Source organism: Cucurbita pepo, chromosome LG05 (assembly GCF_002806865.2).
Source record: "Cucurbita pepo subsp. pepo cultivar mu-cu-16 chromosome LG05, ASM280686v2, whole genome shotgun sequence".
Lineage (NCBI taxonomy): Eukaryota > Viridiplantae > Streptophyta > Magnoliopsida > Cucurbitales > Cucurbitaceae > Cucurbita > Cucurbita pepo.
Genome location: NC_036642.1, coordinates 6141640 through 6161763, shown reverse-complemented (window position 1 = coordinate 6161763; position 20124 = coordinate 6141640). Strand labels below are relative to the sequence as shown.

General features: G+C 36.5%; 3 protein-coding genes across 9 annotated transcripts; 2 read left to right on the top strand and 1 right to left on the bottom strand.

Annotated features, from left to right (window-relative positions):
- Positions 1–2654: 2654 nt before the first annotated feature.
- Positions 2655–9867, top strand: LOC111794451 (transcription initiation factor IIA subunit 1-like). 2 transcript variants are annotated; one of them, XM_023676479.1, is made up of 11 exons: positions 2655–3022; positions 3261–3431; positions 3509–3691; positions 3953–4001; positions 4080–4138; positions 4319–4444; positions 7051–7203; positions 8655–8718; positions 9155–9321; positions 9426–9509; positions 9591–9867. In XM_023676479.1, exons 1-11 carry the CDS (start codon positions 2906–2908, stop codon positions 9612–9614), a joined length of 1197 nt encoding a protein of 398 aa, XP_023532247.1. In that variant the 5' UTR covers positions 2655–2905; the 3' UTR covers positions 9615–9867. The 2 variants fall into 2 exon arrangements, with proteins under 2 accessions (XP_023532247.1, XP_023532248.1); XM_023676480.1 differs by having other exon boundaries at positions 2983–3053.
- Positions 9868–11560: 1693 nt separating this feature from the next.
- LOC111794441 (ribulose bisphosphate carboxylase/oxygenase activase, chloroplastic-like) lies at positions 11561–19019 on the top strand. 5 transcript variants are annotated; one of them, XM_023676461.1, is made up of 10 exons: positions 11561–11646; positions 12868–13121; positions 14205–14408; positions 14647–14960; positions 15038–15143; positions 15224–15309; positions 15432–15904; positions 16086–16366; positions 16645–16759; positions 17044–17184. In XM_023676461.1, exons 3-9 carry the CDS (start codon positions 14364–14366, stop codon positions 16729–16731), a joined length of 1392 nt encoding a protein of 463 aa, XP_023532229.1. In that variant the 5' UTR covers positions 11561–11646; positions 12868–13121; positions 14205–14363; the 3' UTR covers positions 16732–16759; positions 17044–17184. The 5 variants fall into 5 exon arrangements, with proteins under 5 accessions (XP_023532229.1, XP_023532231.1, XP_023532232.1 ...); XM_023676463.1 differs by lacking the exons at positions 11561–11646; positions 17044–17184 and adding an exon at positions 18865–19019 and having other exon boundaries at positions 12486–13121; XM_023676464.1 differs by lacking the exon at positions 11561–11646 and having other exon boundaries at positions 12486–12973.
- Positions 16823–20047, bottom strand: LOC111794472 (chaperone protein dnaJ 20, chloroplastic). 2 transcript variants are annotated; one of them, XM_023676504.1, is made up of 5 exons: positions 19026–20047; positions 18419–18590; positions 17698–17730; positions 17452–17546; positions 16823–17329 (listed from the first exon to the last, which is right to left on the bottom strand). In XM_023676504.1, exons 1-5 carry the CDS (start codon positions 19344–19346, stop codon positions 17087–17089), a joined length of 864 nt encoding a protein of 287 aa, XP_023532272.1. In that variant the 5' UTR covers positions 19347–20047; the 3' UTR covers positions 16823–17086. The 2 variants fall into 2 exon arrangements, with proteins under 2 accessions (XP_023532272.1, XP_023532273.1); XM_023676505.1 differs by lacking the exon at positions 17698–17730.
- Positions 20048–20124: the final 77 nt, after the last annotated feature.

Here is a 20124-nt window from a genome sequence, read left to right as displayed (position 1 = left end):
AGTTAACGAATGTTGGTTAACCAGGTTAATGAGTTTAATCGGTTAATCTTGAATCGTTGGAGCCCATGATCTATAGGTCCATTAGGTCCCTCTGCTAGCTCATATCGGACTAAACCATAGAACAGTGTGACGAGTGAGTTCGAAGTGTTCGAATTCAAATTAGGGAATATGCGTTACATATATACGATATATTTAACCGCAATTTTATTTTATTTACGAATTAAACGAAAAGAGAGAATCTGAGATATTTAAATAAGATTTAAATATCTTAATCAATTATGTGTCGGAATTGACTGGGATTGGCATTTGAATTAATATTAAATATTAATTAAATAGTTTAATTAATTATTTAATGTTACTTTAATTTGAAATTCATTATTCAAATTAATTGTTGAATTAAAATGAAGAAAGTCAAAATGTTGACTTTCATCCCATTAAAATGAAGAAAGTCAAAATGTTGACTTTCATCTAATTAAAATGAAGAAAGTCAAAAGGTTGACTTTCATCTAATGGAAAAATCATGTTAGTGGAATTTTGAGGTGTCAAAATTTGGTTTAACCAAACTTGCATGTTTGCCAAATAAACCCCACAAGTTTGAGTGGAATTTTGAGTGTCAAAATTTGGTTAACTCAAACATGCATGCTTGCCACATAATCCCAAACATTTGAGTGGAATTTTAAGTGTCAAAATTTGGTGATCTCAAATTTGCATGAACATGCAAACATGACTCTTTAAATAGAGTGATCATGGTACATGGAAGGTCTTCTTCTTCTTGGTGGAAAACCTTGAGAAAAACCTCTCACAAACATCTCTTCACATATACAGAATCCCTTCCAAGTTTAGTCACTCACCGGATTCCACAATCCCGTTCTAAGGCCGGAGGATAGTGGAGAAGACACTAGTGGTGGTTCGAAACCAGTTCGTGCGGAAAAATGAGTTTGAACTACAAAAGGCCGGAAGATAGTAGAGAAGACACTAGTGGTGGTTCGAAACCGGTTCGTGAGGAAAAAGAAGTTTGAACTACAAAATGTTAGTATCTAAACTAATTAAGTTTTAATACTTATGAACATGCTAGTTATATACTATAATTAATGTTCTAAAAGTGCCTAAGATCCAAATTGCTTCCGCATGTGTTATATTAACACCATCAAGTCTTCCCCGTCCCATCCCCACTACCTATTTCATTTCTCACAAAATTCTCTAGTTATTTATGCCGAAACCGAGCGGGATTTACGGTAGATAAAATAATTTTTAAAAATAATTATTTTATCATCCAAAATTTTCAATATAATTTTTATTTAAAAAATGGTAAAAAAATAATAAATCAATATATAATATTAGACCCATTTGAAAAAATATTTTCCACTACCTCTCCATCCTCAGCTTTTCTTCCATTTGATTGGTGCATGCGTTTATAAATTTAATTAATCATTCTAGCATATATTAAAATTATTATAAGTTAAAAGTAAGTGCATATATATCATCTAAAACAATAAATGTGTTAATAAAATATGTTAGTTGATAATATGTTGATTTAGTTGACTTTTTTCAATAGACTTTTACTCTAATCTATAGTTCACATCCAATAAATGTGTTAATAAAAAGAAAGCAAAAGTGGTTCCCGTAGTAGTAGCGAGCAAAATGGGAGCAGCCCTAAACTGTGAAAACGGAGTTGTGGGAGAGCAATACAAGTGTCGTGCTGTTAGACGAAGCAGTGGAGTGTTGCACCCTATATGGCAAGAGTCTAGTAGCTGAAAGCATCACTAGCTTACGTTCTAACCTGAATAGCATGAAACAATTTACGGCCTATGAACAAATATTCCATGATTTAATAATCAAATAAAAATTATAAAATCGAACTGATGGACTGAAACTAACCGATGAGTTGATATGTATGAAATAAAAAAAGAGCTAAAGCTGATCGAATTGACCGATTGTTCATTATATAAAAAGCTGCATAAATCATAACGATCAATCTTCTGCTACAATCGTCGTGACTTCGACAAGATCCTTTCATTCTCTTATTATTGTTTATTGTGAATTAGTCAGTCGATTTCATAGTTTTCCATAAACGACACACTTATATAATTAATTTTTCAAAATATTAATATATTTTAAACTTTTAATTTTGTACAAAAATCGACATATAAGAAATTAATATAATTTGACACGTCATTAAATCTAATTAGTAAATAACATATTGACTAACACGAACACAACTCAATAATAATTGACAGAATTTTAAAAAAACATTAAATAAATTTTTAAACCTTTAATTCAATAAGAATTATGTAATAAATATTAATATATTTTATTTATTCACTTGTTATGCATGTAGATACAAAATTTAATATTTCAGAAATTAGTTAATGTTTTAAAATTTTAAATAAATGTTTAAAGAATTAAAAGTTTATATAAAATTAAAAAAAAAAATTAAAAAACATGTTTTATTAAAATTTGAATAAATAGGTAAAGAATTGAAATTTTACGTTTTCAATTTTTTTTTTGTCTTTTTGCACAGTCGAGCCAACCACAGAACAGCCGGACCGAAAGCAAACCGGAAAATTAAGGCTCAAGCAGATTGCGCCACGTGGATTCAAGCATTATAATCGGATGCAAACCTATTTATATTCCACTCTTTATTCTCTCTTTCTTGTCCGCCTCTCTCCTCTTCCCCTTTCTCTCTCCTCCTTCTCTCTCTTCTCTCTTCTCTCTTCGTCTTCTCGTTTACCTTCTCCCTCGCCTCGTCTGCCCTTTTACTTCACAGAACTCTACAAATCCAAGAAGTTCGTACGGATCGTATGGATCTTGTTTCTTGATTTTTCTCTCCAATTTTCTCGGAGTCTCGATTCTGGGGTTCGCTAGTGGAGGGAATCGGAGGTAGACAGAGCGAGGCGGATCCGTTATGACGACTTCGACGAGCTCTATCTACATCAATGTCATCGAAGATGTCATCAACAAGCTTCGCAACGAGTTCGTTGATAATGGTCCTGGAGAGGATGTTCTCAAGGAGCTTCAAGGAGTAATTATTGATCTCCAATCTTGAAAATCGTGTTATTCTTCTTTGCTTTATACTCTTAGCTTCTCTAGTAAAATGAACATTTGCCTTTTTTTTTTTGTTTGTTTCTTCAATCTATTTGAAGGAATCCATAGAATTTTTCCGGTGATCACCGTCGGGTTTTGATCCGATTCTTTCTAGGGTTTTGAAGCTAATTTAAGCTGTGGTTGGGCTGATTGTCTTTGTTTATGGGAACTTTTAGATGTGGGAGGCGAAAATGATGCAAGCGGGTGCTGTAACCGGTCCCATAGAGAGGTCTGCGCCATCTAAGCCCACTCCCGGAGGTCCAATAACTCCGGTTCACGATCTCAATGTTCCGTACGAGGGGACTGAAGAGTACGAAACTCCCACTGCTGATCTACTCTTTCCACCGGTTAGTACTTCTGTCCTCTCCACTAAATGGTTTCCGAAGTTCGTATTTAATAATCGAAGCGATTTTGGAAATTGTAGACGCCATTACAAACTCCAATTCAAACCCCTTTACCGGGAACTGCTGACAACGGAATGTATAACATTCCTACTGGACCTAGTGACCACTCTGCATCTGGAACTGATGCTTCTCCAGCTGCTACCACTCCTGGAGGTAGTGCTAATAATGTTGATGTCAGATCTGGAAGGCCAACCCCGTTTATGGTAATTACTGCTTGACTCTGGTTCCACTGCCACTCTTTATATTTTCTCATTTCCTGCAGTTTACCCGATCCATACTGTCATGATTGCTGTATTTTCTTCAAAAAGGAATGGTTATATGTAGTCATGGTGGCTGTTAATTTGATTTAAAGTGGAAGAATGGCATAGATATGATTTTTGCCATCAACATTTTGAAGTATTTTGTTGATAGTTGAACATGACGTCAATTGGGGTATTTGACAAACGTCTACATTATTGTTTCAGCAACCACCTTCTTGGATGGGTCAAAGAACTCCTGTAGACGTTAATATTGGTGAGTTTATTGTTGAGGCAGTGAAAAAGTTACCACACCAAGAATTCTGCAGTAATATATATTGATTGCACTTTGTAGCCTATGTGGAGGGGCGTGAGGAAACAGACAGGGGAGCTGCTCACCCATCCCTTACACAGGTAACTCCTTTCTCATCTCACTCTTCCATCATGAAAAAGTTTGTTGCCTAATGTGAAACCCAAACCTTCCCTGTGAATTTCATCTGCTAAAGTGATTTCAAATTACTCAACTCCTTGCTGCCATATATCTAGCGGCACACACTTCAGTATGATGTTTTAACTTAGGGAGACAATTTTCAGGACTTTTTCACGATGAATGCTGGGAAGCGAAAGCGTGATGATTTTGCATCCCAGTACCAGACTAGTGGGTTTATACCGCAGCAAGATGGAGCTGTAGATGCTGACAGTAGTGTCTTTGAGATTGAGGTTTTGTTTCCTTACCTACAGTCAGTGCTCGTATATTTTTTTTTCCGGCCTTGGACTTGTATGCCAATTTTCTTTTACATAATTTCAGTTTCTAGTCTTTTGTGAGCACGAGCTAGTAATAGCAACAACCATAACAACATTCTCTATTTTTCTTTTCTTTCACTAGGGTGGATGCTTATAATTCTTTTTCCAGCACGATTGGTCATGTACATGATATATTGAGACATTCTAACACATGGAGTCAAGCTACTTCCAAATAAGCTAAGGAATGTAGTAATTCCACTTCATTTCAAGGAAACCTTTCTTTTATGGGAATTTAAGGAGACCTTTTAAACACATATTTTTGGTTTACGTGTATATGATACAAAATCAATATTTGAGGTGGAAACTTCTACTGCTATTTTCCATTGCTATCAAAAACCACTCAAAATGAATTTCACCTTGGAGAGGAAAGCAACTAACCTGGGTTGATTTTGTGGTCAAGAACGGCCAATGTAAATAATAAAAGACTTAGTTACCTTGGCAACTAAATATAGTAGGGTTACATGGTTGTCCTTTCAGAATGGTCGAGATGTACACATACTGGCCCAGATGCTAACAAATATTAAAAGAAAACATTGGAGGGAAAGCGACAATTTTATATTCAAGCTCAGCTATACATGCATTCTCTTTATGTAAATTGAAAAATCCTAAACTATTTGAGCGGCCTATTCTTTTGTTTTCGAGCTGATTCTAGTTTTCAAATGCCCTAAAAAATTGTCAATGATTATCTTAAATACTTATCTTGCTAACAAATGCCAACGTGGGGATGCTCTATGCCAACCTCCAAGTCATCCGCTAATGGAACTAACAACTAACTGCCTTATCTTGCTTACAGATTTGGCTCCCTCAATTCACCAGCTTGCTTATGCTGCCTCACGTATGTAATGTGGATTGTAGGTTGCTAGTGTCTATAAGAGAAATTAGAAATCTTAGAACTCTTTCTCGATGCCTTACATTCTTGACTGTAAATTCTGACCCTTATATTCTCTTAAAACTCAAAACTTTTTTCGGTGTACTAGACTCTGAGGGCACAAGATAATCTAGGAAGACAAGTTAAGTGGTGGTGGTTCTTCATTGTGGATAGAGCTAGAAATGGCTATCTGTTTCAGATCTAATTTACGGGTTGAACAATTTGTGTTGCTATTTGAATTTGCTAGAGGTCAAGGCAATCCTCCTAGGTGTCTATTTTAGAGGAACTGTTTGCAAAGGCTGCACTATGATCTGTGGCATTTGGATCTTCAGTCATCTTCTCAATGAGGCTGTCTATCTTTTCTAACTATGAGACCCCAATCCTCTGACCACCCGAAGTTATGAGCTAAGAAGCATGGAAAATAAAAGACATGGACACGCCTTAATTTCTAAAAGTCTAGGATAGGATAGGGCATTCACAATTATTCCAACTTAATTAAGATATATATATTATTTTTAAGTTAACACACACACACACGCACTTCAATGATTCTCATACTTGAAGTTTGTCTTAGTTTATGATCCTTATGCTTTTATGATACAATATTATATGTCGATATTCATGGATACATCCCACTAACTAATCAAATTTTATAGGAAACCAACTTTCATTAAGAAGATGTCCAAGGAGGAGATTTGGAATATAATTAGGCTTAATACCTCTTTGTAGGTCTATTTGTAAGGTTCTTTGTAATGGGGAGGGAGTCCCATTTCAGTAGTTAGACTCATCATCCTTGAAGGTTTTAACAAGAAACATAGCGTGGGACTTCTTTTGTCGGGCTGTTGCTTTTGTGTGCCCTTGCATATTCTTTCATTTCTATATGAGTGAAAACTAGGTTATAAAAAAAACTTCAAAATACGAGGAAAGATCCACTGAAATACCGGTCTTATGGAAGCAAGGAAATTCTTTCATTTTTCTCAATGTTAGTGAAAACTTGGCTTTTTACTGAGAGAAACTTTCATTAAGAAGATGAAAGATTAAAATGCATGGATAGAGGATTACATAAAGGGCTCGCAAATCTTTGTAACAAAAAATAGAGAATAATTATGAAAAAGTTCAGAATTGAGAGACCTATGAGAAGTATTAAAAAAAGTCACTTTCCAAACATTTTCCCAAGTAACTCTTTCTTTCGAGGAACACTTTCCTTTTCCTTTCCCGCTAGATAAATCACAAAATAACTTAATCCATGTGCCAAAAAATCCCTCCCTTGGAATGAAGAATTCTCCACAGCCTTTCCTAACGCCTCTTGAATGCTCTATCTCTGCATAACGAACAAACTTATCAATTTTTTAAGTGATCTAACATCTTAACAAAATGTAAATTTAAATTCGATTCTGCTTTTGCGTTGATTAATACTGTTTTTTCTTTGTCACGTAATGCAATTTAATTTCTCTTTTCATCTATGCTGATTGTATATGTCCTATATCTGCTGCTGTAGTTTCTAAGAGTTAGAATATTTTAGCTTGTTTGACGAATTTTTGAAAATTAAACCATTAACAATTATGATTTAATAGAACTGACGTGATTAAATTTTGCTGAATGCCTTTTAAATTGTGATCGGTCTTTGAAACTTCATAGTGGTAAGCTTTTGCAGATAAGTGGATGCAATGCTTCTGATGGGATACCTGACTTTAGCACTTCTGCAAACAATGCAACATCATCACGTATTGCAAGATCATTATTGAAAATTCCTCAACTTGATGGACCAATGCCTGATCCTTATGATGATGAGCTTTCGACACCCAATGTTAGCTCTCTCTCTCCCCTCCCCTTAAAGGTTTTACAAGTGTGTATTTTTAAAGCAATGGACTATTTATATAACTAAAACATAAATTTTATACTTTTACCCTTCTTGTCATGGATATCATTGAAGCAAGGGATTGTTTGTTTGGGATTAGAACCTTCCTGAATGAAAACAAATTGAAACATGTTGAATTGCATGCTCAGTCACAAAATAAACAAGAATTTGTTTAACCAAGAATTTTTGTAGTGCGATTTACTGGCTTCTTTCTAATTATTAATATTAGAGCTTATGAAGGTGATTGACTTTTGTTGTCGATGGAAGACAAAATATCATTCTAATAATTATCAAGGTTCCGTGTTGGCTAAAATAACAAGCAAGAATATGACCTGGTGACTGACACTAAAATAGCTTCGTGAAATATGCTTATTTAAACAGCAACAGATAAACTTCATTCTTGCTCTTGGTTAAAGACGCTAGTGAATGTTCCCTCTAGTTGTTTATCAAGTAAAGAAACAAAATTATAGCTCGTAGATAAAATCCCAATCAATCTGTACATTTCAGAGGTGTTCCTGGATCTGCACATTTTCTATGGTCAAGATAGTTCACTGTATGGTCAAATCAAATAAGAAGTTATTTCCCTTTCTTGTCATAATTAATTACTTGTAACACGGGATTTCTTTGCTCGCTATATTGGATATGCTGCCTACAATTGTTCGATTCTTCTGATATCTGTTGTGTTCATCCTGTGCGTTTCCTGGGTGATTTTTTTATTCAAGTTTTAGTTCACTGTGTGGCCAAATCATTTAAGAAGCTATTTCCCTTTCTTGTCACAATTAATACTTGTAACACGGGATTTCTTTGCTCGCTATATTGGATATGCTGCCTACAATTGTTCGATTCTTCTGATATCTGTTGTGTTCATCCTGTGCGTTTCCTGGGTGATTTTTTTATTCAAGTTTTAGTTCACTGTGTGGCCAAATCATTTAAGAAGCTATTTCCCTTTCTTGTCACAATTAATACTTGTAACACGGGATTTCTTTGCTCGCTATATTGGATATGCTGCCTACAATTGTTCGATTCTTCTGATATCTGTTGTGTTCATCCTGTGCGTTTCCTGGGTTGATTTTTTTATTCAAGTTTTAGTTCACTGTGTGGCCAAATCAAATAAGAAGTTATTTCCCTTTCTTGTCACAATTAATTACTTGTAACACGGGAATTCTTTGCTCGCTATATTGGATATGCTGCCTACAATTGTTCGATTCCTCTGATATCTGTTGTGTTCATCCTTCCTGGGTTGATTTTTTTAATCAATGAGATGGATACTTTTCTTTGAGATTGAAATCCTGAAATCATAATTAATGAAAATGTTGTTCCTATTGCTCTCCTTCCACTGAGTTTATTTTTTGTTTTATCTTTCCATAAAACTTATTCAACATTTCTGACATCTTTTGCAGATCTACAATTACCAGGGTGTCTTTAATGAAGACTACAACATTGCAAATACACCAGCACCTAATGGTAAATTTTGTAAAGGATGTCTTGATGATAGTGATTGTTTATGGAAAGGACGAAAATTTTGTTGTTTTTTTTATTGTCATTGGAAAAAGATACTAAACGAAAGGTTTAAGTTCAATTTCTGTTATGAACTTCCACATCTAAATACTTTGGCATGGTCTCTCTAAGTTTTCATAAATTTGTTATGGTTTTTCTTGTTAAACTTTTGCATTGTATTTAATGGAAATCTTTAAGTCGCCCTTTTTAAAACTTGTTATCTGACATCAATGATATGTGTTGTTTATATTAACTTTTATGATGTGTTATCAAAATTTAGCGATTGGATTATATGTAATTTAAGGATCAGAATTGAACATTTGAAAGAATAAAAAACATCAGAACAAGGATGAAAGCTAAGGTTCCTAATGTTAACATGTTGTCTGTTACTTCTTCTTGACAGACCCACCAGCTGGCACTCCTGCCGTTGTCGTTCAGGATGATGTTGGTGAGGAGGAGGAGGATAGTGAGCCTTCATTGAATGAGGATGACGACGACGACGATTTGGATGATGTGGATCAAGGAGAGGAATTGAGCACACAGCATTTAGTTTTAGCTCAGTTTGATAAGGTACTTTAGTCCTGGTTGGTAGGTGCGGGTTCAGCATATGCTTGAGCATTTGGTTTTGAAATTCTCAGAATTTAATGCACCATTGGATTAATTTTATGTGAAAGGTTACTCGGACCAAGAGTAGGTGGAAATGTACACTAAAGGATGGAATCATGCATATTAACAATAAGGACATTCTCTTCAACAAGGTGAATTCCCCCCCTCTCCCAAAACTACAAGTTATAGATATTAACCGACCTCGGTTTTCATGTAAGCTCGTTTCTTTGCAGGCGACTGGGGAATTCGACTTCTGATTTTTAATGTAGGTGCACCTTCATCGGTCGGTTATCGGTAGGAGCAGTGTTTCAAAAGAATTCCAGGAAGTTGGTTCATTGGGTGTTTAGTTGTCTTCAGTTAATATTTGTTTTGTGAACGCAGGAGGGAAAATGACATGTTGATTCCTTATTATCATTTTGATGAATGTTATTAGCGTTTTGTATATAACGGATGAGAGCTCTTTCGGCCTTCAATGCATATCATATGGCAACTTGAGGATTTTCGACCAAATTTGTCATTGCTCTAATGGAATTTATTTGTAACTTCAACCCCCTTTTCTCTCCAACTTCATCTTTTTCCTTCTGATAATGAATCAATGCATTGCTGTTCTAACGGAATTTATAGTGAACTTATTTTCGTATTAAAAAATCTTTTTGTTTTTGGAATCATTTCTATTCAATCATTCCTATTCAAATATTTTCAAAAGTTGTTGGCGTTCGTCCTTCTTAAGATGAGTTTATAGAGCATGTATCGTATTTGGAAGTTCATGTCTATTGGGTTTCGTATTTGGAAGTTTAAGATGGGTTTATAGGGCATGTATCGTATTTGGAAGTTCATGTCTATTGGGTTTTGTATTTGGAAGTTCAAGATGGGTTTATAGAGCATGCATCGTATTTGGAAGTTCATAGAGCATGTATCGTATTTGGAAGTTTATGTCAATTGGTTTTGTATTTGGAAGTTCAAGATGGGTTTATAGAGCATGCATCCTATTTGGAAGTTCATAGAGCATGTATCGTATTTGGAAGTTTAAGATGGGTTTGTAGAGCATGCATCGTATTTGGAAGTTCATAGAGCATGTATCGTATTTGCATAGAGCGTGTATCGTATTTGGAAGTTCAAGATGGGTTTATAGAGCATGTATCGTATTTGAAAGTTCATGTCTATTCCGCACTTAATGGGTGAAGTTTTTGATGAGATATACTAACTTTGAGGCTATGTTTCAGAGACTTTACCATTTGTTTCAAAAATCAATACCTTAGAGAAGAAAAATGAAGTTATTTGGATTGAAATGGTGATGAAAGATTATAGGACTATTGTTCAATAGAGGTGATTTTGAGAACAACCAAATTTTTGGATAACTTTGCCTAATCTTTGTCTCTTTCATAAGCTTCATAATGATTCTATAATTAATAATGCTATTGTCGTTATGTAGATCTTAATTTTAGAGTAACATGGAGAAATTTGACACAAAATTTGAAGATTATGACATGAAGTACCGATCGATTTGATTGATTAGTGTATTTTGAACATAATTTTTTGATGCGGAAGAGAGATTCAAGATCGAGACTTGGAAGTAGAAAACAAATTATAACAAACGAATGAATAATGATATGAATTGAATAAAGATGGAAGTGGAAAGCGAAGCGGTCAGTTGTATTAGGAGAAGAAAGAAGAGTGAGAGAGGTTTCCCGCGTTACAAATCATCAAAAAACACATTCATGGCGGCCTTAATCCAAGTGGCGATACGCATACTGTTCATGGATTTATGTTGAGAATAATCGCGAGAACTCAATCCAACCTTCATCTCTCACGCCGTCTTACTGTTTACGATGCACTGCGATTGAAAGAACGTAAACAGAGTAGATGGATCGGCGAATGTCGTCGCCACCGCTGGATGTTGCCAGCCACCAGGAGGTGCAAAACATATACCTCTTTGATCGCCATAGCCGCCGTCTACGGTATTTCCGTTTGCTGCTCTTCTATTTCCCTCAGTTTCAGGAAAAGGCTGTGGCGATGAAGGGAGCGGCGATAGCAGAGGAAGAATCGCCTTCGAAGAAATATCAGCACTACCAGAAGACATCGAGACACTCGTCAGTTGATCGAGATGAAGACTCGCCGGCGCCTGCTTCTGTAACCTGGTCGGAGGTTTAGGCAATCTGGATTTATGTTCTTTCTCCATTGCTGCTCTGGGGAAATCAACCACGAAAGCTTGATTTGCATTCATTGAAGGAGAAAGTTAGGGCAAAAAGAAGAAGACGAAGAGAGGAAAGTAATGGAGACTTGTTCTTGGTAAGAATTCCTGAAACCAAATTTCATTTCATAATGTTGTGAAGAGGATCGGAGGGTAATATGTAACGATCATTAGGTACGCTTTAACGTTTTCTGCCATAACCTACAATCTTTATTTAGCAATTCTTCTAAACGTTTTTAGGCTTTCAACCAATTTGTTTCTCCATTCCTGAAGAACAGGGTGGAAAGTTTAAACCCTTCAACGCTGACCTGGAACTGAATGTCCCTCTCCTTTCAATTTAAAAAAAAAAAAAAAAAAAAAAAAAAAAAAAAAAAAANAAAAAAAAAAAAAAAAAAAAAGGATAAGAACAGTATTACATACCTTGAGCCTAACACAATTGACATTAAATTTGTGCATTTGATCGAGAGATCGTCAAATCCTACCCTCTACCTATTATTGAACTAAAAAAATCCTCCCCAAAAGCAAAGTCACGAGAACTTATGCTCAAAGTGGACAATATCATACTATTGTGGAGGACAATATCATACCCTTGACGAATCCTCAAGTGTCGAACAAAGAAATTTCTAGCCTCGAAGGTGTAGTCAAAAGTGACTCGTGTCGAATAAAGGGTGTACTTTGTTCAAGGGCTCCAAAGAAAGGAGTCAAGTCTCGACTAAGGGGAGGCTGTTCGATGGCTACCTAGACATCAAGGGAGGCTCTATGGTGTACTTTGTTCGAGGGCTACATAGACATCAAGGGAGGCTCTATGGTGTACTTTGTTCGAGGGGAGGAGGATTATTGGGAGGGAGTCCCACATTGGCTAATTTAGTGGATGATCCTGAGTTTCTAAGTAAGGAATACATATCCATTGATACGAGGTCTTTTGGGGAAGCCCAAAAGCAAAGCCATGAGAGTTTATGCTCAAAGTGGACAATGTCATACCATTATGGAGGGTCATGATTCCTAACAATCTAGATCGGATCGAAACTTACACTAATAGCACTAATAGCACTGATAGCAATATATGCAAATTTCTTACACTAACCAGATAATTTAGATCATTTGTGAATGTAATATATTTATAACTTTTCATGCACCTATTTAAGTATTTCGTTTTCTTTTTTCTATTTTATGTTGTTGATATCACTAATGTCTATCATTGTATACCACTTTTATATCTATTAATGAAAGGGTAATAATCATAAAGGAATTACTATGCTGATTGAATTCGTTCATCTTGATTTCAAAATTTATGTATACTAAATTTGCTATTGAGGTAGATAGTAACATAGGCAGCTGCCCCGGACTTATTGCCCAATCATGAGGCCTCATTAATTCTTGCGATCATGTTGGAGTATTGGCCGCTGGCGTCGGTGATCCAACCAGGTATGTACAAAATTATGGGCTGATGATCACACCGGCTTGTGTTTTCATAATTCTCATGACCCACTTCGCACAAGTGGACAAAGGATTGTCATGTTGTTCCACAACCTTCGGTTCAAGTGCCATATCGTATAGCCTTTTGATGTTCCAAGTAATCTATCTTCAATTCATCCTCTTTTTTCTGTTTGATTTACTGTTTCTTTTCCTTATCTGTTGAGGGGGGTTTGGTTTGCTGGGGTTCTTTCTTCTTACAAGTTTCTTGTTATCTTCAACATATCCTGACTATTGAACTGTCATCTGCATGAAAACAAGAACTGATTCTGCAGGAATTGAGAATTTCTTGGAACAATTAGTAGACTACATGTTTGTCATTTCTCCTACATCTTTGGTGGTTACTTTCATTCACTTGGCTTTGAGCTAAAATTTTGACTGATACACCAGGTGTTAGTGGTAAGGATGAGAAATCAAGAACACTAGCGAACTCTCAATCGAGAGAAAACACTCATAATTTGTTGATTGGAAGTTTCAAAAAGTTCTTTAACACAGCCTCAATATGGCTGTTTATAGTTTTACAAAGGTAATGGAAATACTATCAAATCCTAATGACTAATTGGCAAAGTAGTTTACTGAAATTAAAAATTTAGCTAAACTGTCTAATATCCTTGCTCCATATACTATGCTTCCTTTTAATCAATTGGAAAATGTTTTTTTTGTAATTCTCATGGATTTTTCTATCCCTTTGTAGGTTACATACATCTATGAAATTGTTCTTATATAAAGAAAACGTTTTAGCTAAATTAATTAACTAACTAAATATAACTATACTAACTAACTCGTATTTGCTTCATACATCAGTAACTATCTAAATGTGTCTGTTGAAAAACTAAACGCATTTCGAAGGGTCCCTTTATCAGTTTGTTGGAAGTTGGTCCATTTGAAATATCACGAAGAGATGAGGAGTGCTTGTCCCCCGATTTTTGTTCATATTTATTATGAATAGAAACCAGGCTTTTTGTTCTATTTCGCACAAGTCTTTTTAGATATCTCTTGAATTATTTTTTGGGCTTTAGCTTCTCATGGGTATGGACCATACTGTATGGAGAAAGTTTGTGGTGTAAGTGTTACGTACAAGAAAAAAAATATAAAAGCTCTGGGTTTTTCTCAACGGTCGCTTTAGATTAAGCAGATTTGAGAATCATGTTTTGTTAATATATTTACTGAAACACTTGTGTAGTTGAGAATACCAGTTTCAAGACTCTCAAGAGTTCATTGGACTCTGTATTGAAGAGGTCGATAGCTCGAGGTGGCACACTTGATTGTTCATCTATTTCGAGAGGAGGGTACAAGGCAACAGCTAGAACTTCACTGCTTCACACCCATAAGCCCTTAATCCATGGCTACCACGGTCGCAACCATTGGAGCTGTTAATAGAACATCGGTACTGTTTCTTCCCGCCTTTTGCTTCAGTACATCTTTTGGGTTGTTTGATGGAGAATAGACTCAATTTGTTGAATAATATATTCTTTTCTCTATGGGTTTCATTTTTCAATCATGAATGTCATTGTAACTTAAAGCTTCACATGTTGCACAATATGGAGGATTTCATTGTCATTATAACTTGTATAAAAGAACGAAAGTAAAGTGATCCTCACCATCCTATCATTAATCCTATGCAGTTAAACAACAGTAACTATGGAGATTTAGTTCCAAACTCTGCGTTTTTGGGCAGAAGGTTGAAGAATTTCAGTTCCAGATTCACCACCACCTCAAATATGGTGATTGGAAACTTCAAGATTGTTGCTGAGTATGATGAGGAGAAGCAGACCGAGAAGGACAAATGGCGAGGCCTTGCTTTCGATACATCTGATGACCAGCAAGACATTGCCAGAGGGAAGGGATTGGCAGATCCTCTTTTTCAAGCTCCCATGGGGACAGGAACTCACAATGCTATCATGAGTTCATATGAATACATTAGCGCTGGACTTCGGCAGTATGTGTTAATATAGAATTTTGCATTTAAGTTGGAGATTTTTGTTCTAGTTTACTTATAGTATCACAATCTTTCAGATACAACCTCGACAATAATGTGGATGGATTTTACATAGCTCCAGCATTCATGGACAAACTTGTGGTTCACATCGTCAAGAACTTCATGAGCCTGCCAAACATTAAGGTTAAAAATACGGTTAACACATGATATAGTTCTGGTTTGTCTTCCATTGCTAACTTGCCAATCTTCTTGGATACATTTAGGTTCCTCTCATTCTTGGTATTTGGGGAGGTAAAGGTCAAGGAAAGTCTTTCCAGTGTGAACTTGTATTTGCCAAGATGGGAATCAAGTGAGTTCAAGACCCAGCTAGTTCTAAGTTAGTTCTTTGGAGGGTTCAAGTATAATATACACATTTCTTATTCTCTGAAACTGTTAGGGTCTTAATTGTGTTTAGTTATGATGAAATTTCAGCCCTATTATGATGAGTGCTGGGGAATTAGAAAGTGGGAATGCAGGAGAGCCTGCAAAATTGATCAGGCAAAGATATAGAGAGGCTGCTGATCTCATCAAGAAAGGGAAAATGTGTTGCCTTTTAATCAATGATCTTGATGCTGGAGCTGGAAGGTTTGGTGGGACTACTCAGTACACGGTGAACAATCAGATGGTAAATGCTACTCTTATGAACATTGCTGACAACCCAACAAATGTGCAGCTTCCAGGCTTGTATAACAAAGAAGAAAATCCCAGAGTTCCCATCATAGTAACTGGTAATGACTTCTCAACATTATACGCCCCCCTCATTCGTGACGGTCGTATGGAGAAGTTCTATTGGGCTCCAACTCATGAAGATTGTATTGGTATTTGCACTGGAATATTTAGGACTGACGGTGTGCCTATAGAGGACATTGTCAAACTCGTCGACACCTTCCCGGGGCAGTCGATCGGTAAGCTTCACAAACTTAGGGTAGCTGTAACCAAGCATTTCTCAATGGAAGAAGAATATTTGCCTGAATAAACCAATCACAGTATAAATTCTTAATGGAGTAGTTCAGTTGAGTTGATTATAAATGATCTTCTTTTACAGACGTGTAGCATCATTTAGAAGTTTTGGAACTGTTTTTGCAGACTTCTTTGGTGCTTTGAGAGCTCGAGTTTATGATGACGAAGTTAGAAAGTGGGCTGCCGGCGTTGGGGTTGAGAGAATCGGAAAAAGTCTTGTTAACTCAAAGGAAGGTCCCCCAACTTTTGATCAACCAAAAATGACACTAGAAAAGCTTCTCGAATATGGCAACATGCTCATCAAGGAACAGGAGAATGTGAAGAGAGTTAAACTGGCTGAGAAGTATTTAAAAGAAGCTGCTCTTGGAGATGCAAATGAGGATGTTCTTCAGTTCCAAACTTCTCTGGGTAAGTAACTCTTACATTCAAAGTTGTCTTGATCATTAGTTTAATGATATTTAATTTAAATTAATTATTCTTTTTTGAAAATTTTGCACAAACTACTCGTGAACGATGAGATTTGTTACAATCATACCCTTTTACTTTTAATTTGATTAGTCAGTCGTGTACTGTGTTAAGTGTTGCAATCAACTCCTCCCCTAGAACTTAACAAGGTGGGAGGTGGTTGATTAACAAGGTAGTAGGTGGTAGGTGACTTTTACATTTTTCTTTTGAACTTTAATTNGATTCAATGGGGAAAGAGCAACGCAACAGGTTAACATCACTGTTCCTGAAGGCTGTGCAGATTCATCTGCTAAAAACTGAGTCCTAACAGCCAGATGCGACAACAAAAGCTTCCGGTAATCTCTTTTACCTTCTGTACTGATATATATTACAAATGATTTTTGATGAAACAAATAATATTTAGTTGCTTTTGCTCCAGCAATGTAAATTGTTTCTGGTAGAATTGATTTTTAAAAAAATAGGAACAATTTAAAATAGTTGCCAAATGTTGCCAATCTAAACCAAAATATATGCCATTTCAATGGCATCACAGAAGAGAATTGGTAAAGAACATATACTGTCAAGTGTGTGTTACCTCCTTCCAGAATGATACCCAATTGTTTTGATGTGCTCTTGACAGAAAGGTGGCTGAAAGACTGCATTCTACATTTCCATGCTATAAGCTATAAGCCTAATTCCTTCTTCAACTTCAAAAGAGTGGCTTCTATCTCGTCGATATTCTCCTCGATACTACTACTGCTCTTGTTGCCTTGATTTCGAACATTGTTTCTTGTTTCATCTGTGTTCGAAGTTCTGAAAGAATCCGTCTTCTGAGATGCTTTGTTGTTGTCGTTCGTTTCAACTTCTGAATCATCAGTTATGTTGAGTTCTTTCTCTAGAAACTCTACAAATTCCTCCCCAATTTCCTGAAATATGTAAATACAACGGGTTCATTTTGCAATTCATATCACTTTTCTTTTTCTGCCCAGTTGGTTTAATAGATTCTTCTAATATGTTACTGAAATTTCTATCTACATCGGGATCTTACCGACAGTTCTTCCCATAGGCTCTTTGGCGTCCCTTGTGAAGAAGCACTCGCCTCCCAGTTTCGAAACTCTTCTTGAAGATCCTTAAAGAAGTCACCTGTAAAGAAAAACCAGCTTTTAGCTACCAAAATCGACTTGCTTTATAGGCAATACAAAGGAGAAAATAAAAGATGTTTAGGTAGTTCTGAAATAAAGCAAGATGATAATTAGCGTCTGTATTAATCCTCTGTCAGAGAGAACAAATCTACCTAGTGCTATTTGAACATCCCTGAAAAAATTACCTGCAGCATAACGGAAGTGATCTTAAATAGAAGAAATGAACAGAACTTAAAAGGATCACTAAATCATTTCAACAGATACACACTGCTCAAGCAAGAGTTCACATGGTATGCATTATGTATAAAGGAAGCCGAGCGATAAGCATGACTACGTAATCTAAATTCTCGCAAAAGGTGTGAAAAGTATCAATCAGACTAGTAACGGACAGCATACACTTTAAGTTTTGCTTGATAACATGTAACAGCCCAAGCCCAAGCCCACCGTTAACATATATTGTTCGCTTTGGCCCGTTACGTAACGTCGTCAGCCTCACGTTTTTAAATGCATCTATTAGGGAGAGGTTTCCACACCCTTATAAGGAATGTTTCGTTCTCCTCTCTAACCAATGTGGAATCTCACGTAACAATTGGTATACAAAAACATAGCCTCACGTAGAAAAAGGGTCTTTTCTAGCTGCATAAGATAGATATTATCCTAGATGCTGTGCTGAAGAATAGAAACATGTGGCTGGTTAGTAAAATAGAGGACAGTCTGCAAGCCTTTAAAGACACCATGCACAACTTAGTTATACTATCATAAAATGGTGAGCTGAACCCTTCTCATGATTCAGGTACTTGTGTAAAGGCAATAAGGTCTAGCAAAGCAGACAAGAATTTGAATGATTATGCACTAAAAGCCTAAAGAGATTACCAAGTCCGTAAAACGTTTCTTCATCTTCGGTGTTTCTACTTCGCCTAAAGTCGTTCGACGAATATGAGAAGTCAGATCCATGATTTCCATGATCATATTTCCTTCTAGATTCAGAATTCAGCAATGTGTTGTATGCATGCTTTATACGCATAAATTTCTCCTGTGCATTAGGCTACATAAAACAAACATGAAAATTTCACTCAGATTTCATATCTAGAACATTGAAAGAGTAATCTCAAAAGAATCCCCAATTTCATAAGTGAAACAGAGCCAAAAAAAACTTAGAACATCCTAATTTGACCCTTCGTGCTCCAATTTCCCTCTCAAAACTCATGGGGTAACAAGGTTTTAGTTTCCTATGATAGAAAGTTCATTGGAACATGTCCCAGAAACTATCAAATTCCACAACTAATTCACTTTTTTTGTTCCTCGTTCTTCTTTTACAGTAATTCCTATCGCAGTGGCTTGAAGCTTTCTCTGGCAGTTTCCAGCTTCGATTCGTTTATCAAGAAAGATAATCCAAATCCTACCAGAACACAAAAGCTACCCAGAACAAGAAAAACGCAGAAAAGTAACTCAAAATAGAGGGCAAATTTTACTCTGTTACCTCTTTGTTGACATCGGGATGATACTTGAGAGCCAGTTTCCGATAAGCCCTCTTGATTTCATTTGGAGTTGCAGTCGGAGAAACGCCCAGCACGTCGTACGGAGACTCTCTGCGACTCGTTCTCACGAGGGTTAAGCAGCTCCTCCTCCTATACGTCAAGTAACTGGATTCAAAGCTCTGCGGCGCCGACAACGGGTAGCTGAAGAACCGGCGGAAGGATATTGAAGATTTTGCTTGATTTCGCGAAAAGAAAATAGAAGGATGAGAAGCAGATCTTGAGAAGGCGTCGGAAATGATTTGCGTTGTAGCCAATTCGAGCATGTTCGTGAACTAATCGTCGATTCCTTTTCTCTCTCGGTTTGTTTTTCTTCTCATTTTACTTGAGGCTCCAATTGAGACATTTGGCTTTCGGATTTGGTTTTGTTGCTTGTGGCCCTCACTTTTTGGCGTTGGATTAAATAGGTTTCTTCTACACGAGATTACTCATTTACCATACATTCATATATCCCACTTTTGGCTGCGGCGCTGCATTTCTCGGGGCTCCGAACAGATTTCCGGCCAACCGCCGTGGATTTCTTTCCTCTTCCGATGAGTACGTTGAGCTTATCGACTCCACACTCGATTAATCATCAATGGACTAACCCGTTTGACACATTTTGCTGCCAAGCTCATAGGTTTCTACGCCGCATGTGGCAAAATCACGATGCTTGGACATTGTTCAACAAAATTACCCACATAACCTCCCGCCGGTAGATTGTCTTGATTGGGGTCTATTCTCGTTCTAGTCTTCTGGAGAGATCCATCGATTGGAAAGTAGAACAAAACATTGCTTATAAAGATACGGATACCTCTCATTGTCCAAACATTGAGGGGAAGCCTAAAAAGAACAATATCGTTGTTACAAGAATGCTTGGAAGTCGGTGAGTGACCAAATGAATGGTAGGGAAGGATTTGGTGGCATTGAATGCGATGGTTTCAGGCTATGCTCACCAAGGATCAGCAGAAGAAAATTTGGTGGCATTGAATGTTATTTTTTATGATATCTGAAAGGAATTCAGCTACTTGAAACTCCATGATTTTTTGCTATGCTAGCTAATCA

Coding starts and splice junctions, on each gene's coding strand:
- LOC111794472 (XM_023676504.1), bottom strand. CDS start 19,346: ATGCTCGAATTGGCTACAACGCAAATCATTTCCGACGCCTTCTCAAGA. Junction 18,591..19,025: donor ATCCCGATGTCAACAAAGAG/GTAACAGAGTAA, acceptor TGTTTTATGTAG/CCTAATGCACAGGAGAAATT. Junction 17,330..17,451: donor GCCTATGGGAAGAACTGTCG/GTAAGATCCCGA, acceptor TACATATTTCAG/GAAATTGGGGAGGAATTTGT.
- LOC111794441 (XM_023676463.1), top strand. CDS start 14,364: ATGGCTACCACGGTCGCAACCATTGGAGCTGTTAATAGAACATCG. Junction 15,144..15,223: donor TGAGCCTGCCAAACATTAAG/GTTAAAAATACG, acceptor GGATACATTTAG/GTTCCTCTCATTCTTGGTAT. Junction 15,310..15,431: donor TTTGCCAAGATGGGAATCAA/GTGAGTTCAAGA, acceptor ATGAAATTTCAG/CCCTATTATGATGAGTGCTG.
- LOC111794451 (XM_023676479.1), top strand. CDS start 2,906: ATGACGACTTCGACGAGCTCTATCTACATCAATGTCATCGAAGATGTC. Junction 4,139..4,318: donor CTCACCCATCCCTTACACAG/GTAACTCCTTTC, acceptor GACAATTTTCAG/GACTTTTTCACGATGAATGC. Junction 9,510..9,590: donor AGGACATTCTCTTCAACAAG/GTGAATTCCCCC, acceptor GTTTCTTTGCAG/GCGACTGGGGAATTCGACTT.